The following is a 9427-nucleotide window of genomic DNA, read 5'->3' as shown; positions in this document are numbered from 1 at the left end:
GGCGGCCCCTCCTCCTCCTCCTCCGAGCGGTCCCGGCTGCGTGCGACCCCGGGAAGAAGCGGCCGCCCCCCTTCTTTCCACTCACCCCCGCCCCCATCTGTCCATCCGTCCGCCCGCCCGGTCCACAGGGCCTACCGTCCGCCGCCCCGGGCTGGACACGGTCGGGGGCGCCTTCCTCCCTCTCCCGGCCCCGGTGGGCGCGGCCGCGGGGCGGCTTTCACCGCCGAAAGGTCCAGAAACCCAGCTCGGAACCCGCAGGAGGCGGCCCTGGCGGGGCGGCCGGGAGCGCGCGTCTGCGGGGCCGCGCGGGGTCCCCCGGAGGCCGCGCCGCTGCCCGCCCGGCCCCTCCCTCCTCCCCGGCGGGGGGGCGCGCGGCTGCTGCGCGCGGGGAGGGCGGGGCCAGCGGGTTTGAAAGCGCCCGGGCCGCGCGGGGAGCTCGCTGGTCCCGCCGCCGCGCGGATCGAGTTTCCGCAGCTCCGGGCTGAGCGGGGCTCCTCCCGCCGCCGCCCGCAGCCCGGTTAGGGGCGCCCCGAGCCCGCGCGGACCGGCGCCGCGATCGGGGACCCGGGACCGGGGCACCGGCCCGCCCCCCGGCCGCTCCCCGCCAGCCGAGCGCTTCCCCGCGCCCCCGAGCGGGGCCACGGTCGCCCGCCGCCCGGGCAGCACCGGGGCGGGGCCCGCGCCCTGGAAGGGGCCGGGCGACCCGCCGAGGAAGAACTTGTTGGGGGCGGGTCCCGGCGCCGGGCGCCCGGGGCGGCCGCTATTGTCTGCGCGCGCTCGGCGGGGCCGGGCCGGCGGCGGGAGGAGCCCGAGCCGGAGCCCGAGCGGGAGCCGGAGCCGGAGCCGGAGCCGGCGGGCGCGATGCCGGCGGCGGCGGGGGACGGGCTGCCGGGCGAGCCGGCGGCGGGGGGCGGAGGAGCCGGCGGGGACGCGGCCCGCGAGGGGGGCTGCCTGCCCGCCTGGGTGAGCGGCGTCCCCCGCGAGCGGCTGCGCGACTTCCAGCACCACAAGCGCGTGGGCCACTACCTGGTGGGCAGCCGCAAGCTGGGCGAGGGCTCCTTCGCCAAGGTGCGCGAGGGGCTGCACGTGCTGACCGGCGAGAAGGTGAGCGCGCCGCGGGCGGGCGGGGGTGGGGGTCCCGGCCGCGGGTCCCCGCCGCCCGCCCCGCCTTCCCTCTCGGGCGGGAGGAGGGAGCGCCCCCCGCGCGCAGGCCCGGCCCCGGGCCCTGGCCTGCTCCGCAGGGTGGTCTGGAGTCAGTTGGGGGGTGGGGCTCCCCCGAGAAGCTCCCGCCGCCCCTTGGCTCTGGGACGGCGCCGCCTGGCGGACACCGGCGCGGATGGGGGGCTCGGCTCCGGGCTTCGGGGCTGGAGATGGGGGGAGAGGCCGGAGCCAGGGCGGGAGCGCGCGCGCGCTCATGGGGAGGGACGGGCGGGGGGGGGGGGGTGGAGCAGCCAGCCCTGGGGGGAGCCCAGAGCCCGAGCCCCCACCGGGACCCCGGGGGAAGGGGGGCCTCCTCTCCACCTGCGCGCCGGCGGCTGGAAGTTTTCCCGCCGAGGGGCCCCCCGCCCCGCCCCCACTGCCTGCGTGGAAGGACCCGCTCGGCAGGTCCCCAAGTGCTGGCGCCCGGGCTGCAGGGCTGGGAGGCGTTCTCAGGCATCTGCGGGAGGAGAAGGCAGAGGAAGAACACACCCCCCATTCCCCACCCCCATCCCAACCCCCACTCCCCATTCCCCACCCCCATCCCAACCCCCACCCCCCATTCCCCACCCCCACCCTCCACCCGGGGCGCCGCCTGGAGCCTCGCGTTGGTCAGAAGTTAGTTGGTGTGAACTCTTGCCTGCGGGTCTGGGTGGACCAAGTGGTAACTTAGATCCGTGCAGAGAAGCCCGAGAGGTGATGACTTCCGAGGTGAGCGCAGGCCCTGGGTCACCCCATGGGAGCCACTGGCCCCAAGCTCAGGTCCTCCCAGGCTCCAGGCCTCCAGGCTGGGGTCCTCCCCGCCGGCCTGGGGTGGTGGCTGCTGTGGCCCTGAGCCCAGGAGGCGTCCGCAGTACAGTATGAGGGGTGGGGGGGAGCAGGGTGTCTGTGGGCTCCCTACCCTCCTTGCCACCTGGGACCTGGGGTTCTGTGCCCAGCTGGGAACCCCTGGGGACGCTGTGCGGGGTCCTCTGACTGCAGCGTGAGGTGCCGGCCCTTCCGCCTGTCCCCACGCTCCCCTCCCCTGGCTTGGGTCCCTTCCTGGGTTCCCCACTGAGCCCCGGAACCCCTTGCACTTGCGTGCAGGCCTCCTCACCCTGGCCGTCTGCCCGGTTCCTGCAGCCTTTGTGCTGGGAGCGGAGTGGGGCAGAGCGAGTTGTCGAGACAGTGCCTCTCGCTGGAATTTCCGTCTGAAAGGGAGCAGCGCTTCAAAGCAGGCGCAGTCACAGCAAAACGCAGGCCTCGCTCTGGTCCGGGGGGGAGGGGGCTCATTCACAGGTTGGTCCCCAGCCCCCAGGACCACCTCGTTCCCTTTGCCCTGAGGCCCCGCCTAAACCCAGGGGCTCACTGCCCTGGTCGTCGCTGTTTGAGATCCTGTCGGCCAGGGAGGTGGAACTTCATTCTGGTTCCAAACGTGTAGGATTCAGGCCGCTTGTGTGTGTTCCTCGTGGAGCGTGGCAAGGGGAGGCGGGGCTTTATGCCGACAGCGAGGGGACATGACCTCGCCCGCGCGCCAGGCCGTCTCCAGCTTCTCCCACTGCCCCCTCCATCGGGGTCTGTCCTGGCGCCCGCTCCTCCCTGGGGCGCTTTTGCTCCATGACTGGGGGCTGTTGGCACTCCGCTCAGTCCCTGCCTGGCCCTCGGGTTCAGGGCTCAGTGCTGGGCACACTGGCAGGCAGGGAGCTCCTGCCCAGACGCGGTCGAAATGAGGAGCCCCCTGCAGCCCAGGAGCCCCCCTTCCTCCCTCGTGAGTCTTTCTTAAGCGGCCCGTCTGGCTTCGCCTGGGCCAGGGCGGGCCTGGGAGTGGCTGTGGGATGACTGCTGGGCCGAGGTCCATGTGGTGAGGGACGGTGGTGCTTAGCGTAGGAGGAGGCGGACGGCTTCCCTGCCCGGCTCCTCTCCAGCCTCGGCGTCGTGAGGATCCTGAGAAACCTGGGTCTTCCCTCCCGTAATTGCCAGCTTTCAAGAAACAGTGGGTGTCGCTCAGCTTTTATCCCCACCCAGCACCTCTGGTGCTCGACTAGCAGATCTGGGCTTGGCAGATGGTGGAGGTGAAAATGCTGGTGTGCGTCTGTGGCTCTGCCCCGAAGGAGCACCGAGTTCACGAGCCCCCCCCATCACCCCCACCCCCATCACCCCCTTATCACCCCCCCTTCACCCCCACCCCCATTCGGAATGTTGTCTCATTGAGGCCAAGACAAAGGTAAAGTCACCCTCACGTACCTGCTGCCTTTCAGTCTCTTTAAAAGGTGAGCTATGCCCGGCCGGCGTGGCTCAGGGGTTGAGCGTCAGCCTATGGACCAGGAGGTCACGGTTTGATGCCCGGGATTGTGGGCTCGATCCCCAGTGGGGGCGTGCAGGAGGCAGCCGATCAGTGATTCTCTCTCATCATTGATGTTTCCATCTCTCTCTCCCTCTCTCTCTCTCTCTCTCTCTCTGAAATCAATTAATATATATGTATATATTTTAAAGGTGAGCTATCTACGAGGGGTTTCCCCGGGAGGAGGGCTGCTCAGGTGAGCCACGCAGGGGGAGGCCTTGAGTGACAGAACCTGGAGGAAGGGAGAGAAGTGTCCCCCAAGGTGGCCTCTCACCCCAAGGGGGTGTACTTTGTGGAGAAAGCACCTCACTTTTCTCCTTTCCTTTTCTAAAGGACATAGACCAGGGGTGGGCAAACTTTTTGACTCGAGGGCCACAACGGGTTCTTAAACTGGACCGGAGGGCCGGAACAAAAGCATGGATGGAGTGTTTGTGTGAACTAATATAAATTCAAAGTAAACATCATTACATAAAAGGGTACGGTCTTTTTTTTTTTTAGTTTTATTCATTTCAAACGGGCCGGATCCGGCCCGCGGGCCGTAGTTTGCCCACGGCTGAAGACCATAGTGGGAGAGGAAGTAAGTCATGGACACTGTAGTAAGAAATAGACGTATGCCCCCATGGCCACCCCTGACAGGATCCAGGGCAAAAAGTTGGAGGCGGGGAAGGAGAGTGTGTGTGTGTGTGTGTGTGTGTGTGTGTGTGTGAACTTAGTGCACGTTCCAAAAAAACGGGCGGAACCCTCCATGGCTTGCCGGGAATGATCGAGTCCAGGTGACAAACAGCGGCTTTTCTGGCCTTCACTGCAGGCTTCAGTCTCATCCTAGTTCTAAGAGGCGGCCTTTCCCACCGCCGCCTGCAGGACAGGGTTTTGCCTGCTCTTCCTCTGAACTTGTTTGTGTGGAAGTCACTTGAGTCTGGAGGGCCCGGCTGCTGCTGGAGAGAAAGGAGGCCTGTGGCCGCCCGGCTTTGTCCTCCAGCTTTGAGGTGAAGCAGGCTCTGCTCATGTGGCTTTAAAAACGGAGAATTCCCTCGGTCATGTGACTCTCGCAATTGGCACGTTCTCAGGGCTGAGTGTCTTTGACTGAACCTGGGTTGACGATTGGAGGAGGGAAAATGATCAGAAAATCAGATTTTGAAAAGTATTCTCCGTGGCTTTGAGCCCAAAGGCCAAGTTGCCGAGCAGGAGTATCGGGTGATGACTTTGAAAGACCCAGAGCGGCTGTGCTCCCCGCCCTGACATTGGCTCCTGGTGCCTGTGACGTGCAGAGTTCGGGCACGTTTAGGACATAAAAAAATCGCCGGAGGATCTGTTTTTATTGATCTGAGAGAGAGAGAGAGAGAAACATTGATGTGAGAGGGAAACATCGATGAGTTGCCTCCAGGATGCATCCTGACCTTTAGGGGTCGAACCCGCAGCCTAGGGCTGTGCCCTGGCTGGGAGTTGAACCTGCCACCTTTAGGTGGACTGGACGATGCGCAACCCACTGGGCAACCCGGCCAGGGCTCTTGGTGCATTTACAGAATAACGGACACAGTGTAGTTGGAAGGGCTCATGGAGCGCACAGGTGTGTCAGCAATAGAGCGGGTTCCTAGGGAGAGCAGCCGGTGCCACGGTTCCCTTCTGCAAGATGCGCTCTCTCTGACACCGCGTGGGTGGATGGCCGGGTTGGTGAAGGTGTGTAAGTGTTTTGTTCTAACCTTTGGTTAAAAACAGCCTGTTTATTACTTTCCTTGGCGCGAGCTGCTTGGGGACTAAAAATAGAAGCTGCCGCTCAGTAAGTCGCTAATAGTGCTGGTGGCTCACGCGCCGCTACCTGGCGGGAAGGAGTTACTAAAAATACCGCGTGGGCCGAGCCCGCAGGAAACACGACTCACTGTAGCCGTGGCCTTTCGGCAGATCTGTTTTTAGCAAGTGTTTCTGCAACAAACAGGTGCTGAATCCTGTGTTTTCATTTGTATTTTTTATGCTAGAAATTGCGGGGTAGCAGCTCCGAGGAACGAGACCTGTGTGGGGACCTGGAGGCTCCCAGCATCCTGGCGGCTCCTGGCCAGCAGGGCCGGTGGCCTTGGCACTCCCCGCCCCCCCCCGCAGTGCTTGTGAGTGACGGGGCTGGCACTGCCCGTGAGGGGGGCTCTTAGTGCTCATTGGCACCCAGGCCCTCGGACCTCAGAAGGTGCTGGGTGCCGCCCACGGACCGGATGCCGCCCTCAGGTGTGGCCCCCGCACGGCAGGCTCCAGTGCCGGGTGGCGGTCATCGGTCATCCTCCCGGAGGTCACCCCCAGAAGGCGTGGGGGGTGGCGGCTGTGTCCGCCCCAGGAGGTGGGAGGCCAGTGCCCTCTGTGGGTGGGGGGGCAGGTGTCACATAACCTGGGAGTAGACAGCCCTCTCGATTATCCGTGGTCACTGAGCAACCTGCTCTCCTGGCTGATGGGTCACCGTGGCCTGGCCTTATTTTAGCAAACACACCTCTTCCCCTGCTCGGCCTGGGCTCCGGCCACGGCCAGTGCTGCCTGGAGTTCCACGCTCTCGGGTGGGTGCTGCTGGCTGGGAGGATGGATGTAGGAAGGAGGGGACCCCCGGGGCCCGGCAGGCTGGTGCCTGTGCGAGGCGGAGAGCGTGTGGCCCGTCCTTGGCCGCTGCTGCCCGCGAGCGTGTCGTGTTCGTGGTTCACTAGTGTCCTCTCCCCGGGCGGGAGACACGGCCCACCCTGACGAGGTTCCCACTGACCTTCTCTCGTCTATTGCTGGGGCTGCCGTGACAGTGACCACCGACCGGGGCGCTTAAAACAATAGAGACGTGCCCGGCCGGTGTGGTTCAGTGGTTGAGCATTGACCTACGAACCGGGAGGTCAGGGTTCGATTCCTGATCAGGGCACGTGCCCGGGCTGCGGGCTCGATCCTCAGTGTGGGGCGTGCAGGAGGCGGCCAGTCAATGATTCTCTCATCATTGATGTTTCTCTCTCTCCCTCTCCCTTCCTCTCTGAAAGCAATAACAATATATTAAACAAACAAACAACAAATAGAGACTTATTCTCTCATGGCTCTGGAGGTCAGAAGTCCCCAAACAAGGACCCCACTGAGCCCTGCTCCTGGAAGGCTCGAGGGGAGAACTCTGTCCGGCTTCCGGTGGCTGCCAGCAGTCCTTGGCTTGTGGCTGCATCACTGCAGCCTCTGCCCGTGTCCACGTGGCTCTTCCCTCCGTGGGTCGCCTGTCTCCAGAGCTCCTCCTTCCTAGCAAGGACACTGGTTATAGGATTTAGGGCCCACCCTCATCCAGTAGGACCTCATCTGAACTTGAGGACATCTGCAAAGGCCCCATTTCCAATAAGGTCACACTCACAGGACCGGGGCCTCGGACTTGAACGTGCCCTTTGGTGGGACACAGTCCGACCCACATCACCTTCCTAGATGGTTAGGATGGCGTTGCCGGTGACTTGCTGGCACACAGGCCTTGATGGGGAGGCCAAGGGGGTTTAGGTAATGAATTCAGGAGGAGCATCTCGGAGGGGAGGAGGAGGGGGAAGCAGCACTGCCCAGAGGGGGAAGCTGGGCTCCAGGGCCGTGTGAAGGGAAGGCCCTGCCGCCCCAGGTGAGCCCTGGAGCTCAGATGCTCCTTCAGAGGTGGAGGCAGCTGAGGGGACTGGCCTTTACCTCTGCAAGCCCCTCGCTGGATGGGGCTGCCCGGAAGGGGTGTGGCCTTGGACGTGGCTGAGGGCAGTTCCTGGGCCTGCGAGCTCTTCAGCTCTCTAAACGCAACCTGGGCCGTGGGTCTGGCGTCCACCGCTCCCAGGCCCGGGGCCTTCCCCGTGTCCAGCCCAGTCCCATAATGAAGGTGGGCAGCTCCCCACCTCAGCCGCCACCCAGGTCCCTCTCTACCCGCGTGGGGAGCCCAGGGTCTGGGTCCCACCCCCGGAGCCCTGGAGGCCTTCTGGCCCCACGTGGCTCCAGTTGGGATCCCGGCTCCCCGTTGTGGGGGGCACTTCCAGGGCAGGTGGGGTGTCTGTGCGTCCTCTCGGGGATGTTGTGTGGACCGAGCTGGGCTAACTGGTCGGCCTGACCCTGTGCCTGGCTCGGACGGTGGGGCTCTCCTGGAGAGACCCTCCCTTTAAGGCAGCGGCCGCACTGGCCTTGGACGCGAAAGGCACCGAGTGTCGCTTCCAAACTCGAATGTACCTGTGGCCGGACGGTCTGAAGGGCCCTAGGACACTAAGTGCTGCGTAAAAGAGACTCACGTTTAAGAACATGTACGTTAAAGTAAGTAATCAAAAGGAAGCATTTAAACTTATTCTTAAAGTAGTTATAGCTGGCCCCGGGAAAACGACGTATATTAGCTGTCGTTTATCTGCCTTTAACGAAACGCGCCCCCGGGAGCCTGGCGGACGGGAGCCCACGGCTGGGTATCGGAGAGAAATGGCTGCTCTCGTGCGCTCGGCACCGGACGGAGTGGCTCCCGGTGACACCTTTGGTGACAAGTTCGCCCCGATCCGGGAAGAAACGTCTCACCCGTGCGTACTCTCTCGGAGGGAGAGCCAGCTTCCGTGGGTTGGACTGGGCTGAAGCCGCAGCTGCGGCTCACGAATGGGGGGTTTGCACCGGAACGAAATGCCGTCCTGGGGGCCCGGCCCTACAACCCGGACGTGCTTCCCCAACAGGCCTTGCCCCTCGCGCCGCTCAGGTCGATGTTCAACGGGAACCGAGGCATCGTTGGTCTGATTCAGTGGTTCTCAACCTTCCTGACGCCGCGACCCTTTCATACAGTTCCTCATGTGGTGGTGACCCCCAACCATAAAATCATTCTCGTTGCTACTTCATAACTGTAATGTTGCTACTGTTATGAGTCATCATGTAAACATCTGATGTGCAGGATGTATTTTCATTGTGACACATTGAACATCATTAAAGCATAGTGATTAATCACAAAAACAATATGTAATTATATATGTGTTTTCCGATGGTCTTAGGCGACCCCTGGCTCTTCCTCGGTCCAGTGTCCACCCCGAGGCTCCTCCTCAGCCAGACGGAGCCCCAGGAGAAGTGGGTCTAGTCCAGGTCCGGCACGAGCAGGACATGCAGGTGGGGGGCCTGTTGTGATGAGTAGCTGTGCCCCTGCGGTGGAGGGAGTTTGACAAGGAGACCCTGGGGGCTGCTGGGTGTGCTGCCCGCTTCCGCCCAGATCCTTGCTCCCCTCCCAGAGGCTCTCCTCTCGGTGCAAAGGGAGTCCTGAGGCTGAGAGTGGAGCCGATGGAGCTCCCACAGTCCCCCCGCCCCCCACCCCCGCTTCCTGCATGAGGAAAGTCTGCCACTGCCCGGCCGGCGGGCTCAGGGGTTGAGCATCGACCTAGGAACCAGGAGGTCACAGTGCGATTCCCGGTCAGGGCACAGGCCCGGGTTGTGGGCTCCATCCCCAGGGGGGGGCGTGCAGGAGGCAGCCGGTCCATGATTCTCTCATTGATGTTTCTATCTCTCTCTCCCTCTCCCTTCCTCTCTGAAGTCAATGCAAAAAAAGGAAGTCTGCTGCCAGAAAGTTACGTTAGCACAATGTCCTATGATTTATATTTAAGTTCCACGTGCACACATACATCAGAGGGAGCGAGTCCGGGTAAGCCCACGTGTGGCCCTTTAAGAGGAACACCCGGGACTCCTGCAGCCTCCGTCTCACTCACTCACTCAGCCAGGAGTTACGGGGAGTTCCCTTCCGGGCCCTGGAAGCCTGGCCGGGGCCTGTGGGGCTGGGACCCGGGCTTCTGGGGGGGGGGGGGCGGGGCGGGTCCTCCGCAGCCCAGATGTCCCTCCCAATTGTATCCGCCTCACACGGGTTCGGACCAGCCTGCTCCGCATCTCCCGCTCCTACCAGCGTCTGTGTGGCTTCTTCTTATTCTTGGTAGAGAGAGGAAGGGAGAGCGAGAG

At 63.7% G+C, this 9427-nt stretch overlaps 1 protein-coding gene across 1 annotated transcript in view; it reads left to right on the top strand.

Annotated features, from left to right (window-relative positions):
- Positions 1-861: 861 nt before the first annotated feature.
- HUNK (hormonally up-regulated Neu-associated kinase) overlaps positions 862-9427 on the top strand; it is a 45152-nt gene continuing 36586 nt past the window's right edge. Inside the window, exon 1 of the mRNA XM_070403697.1 lies at positions 862-1104. Within this exon, the coding sequence (XP_070259798.1) occupies positions 862-1104 (243 nt within the window). The remainder of the gene's footprint in view (positions 1105-9427) is intronic.

This window comes from Myotis yumanensis, unplaced genomic scaffold, assembly GCF_028538775.1.
Source record: "Myotis yumanensis isolate MYYU_CA2020_CCGP unplaced genomic scaffold, mMyoYum1.0.hap1 SCAF_2, whole genome shotgun sequence".
Taxonomy (NCBI): domain Eukaryota; kingdom Metazoa; phylum Chordata; class Mammalia; order Chiroptera; family Vespertilionidae; genus Myotis; species Myotis yumanensis.
Note: the sequence above shows the minus strand (reverse complement) of the source record. Positions and strands in the feature narration are given on the sequence as shown.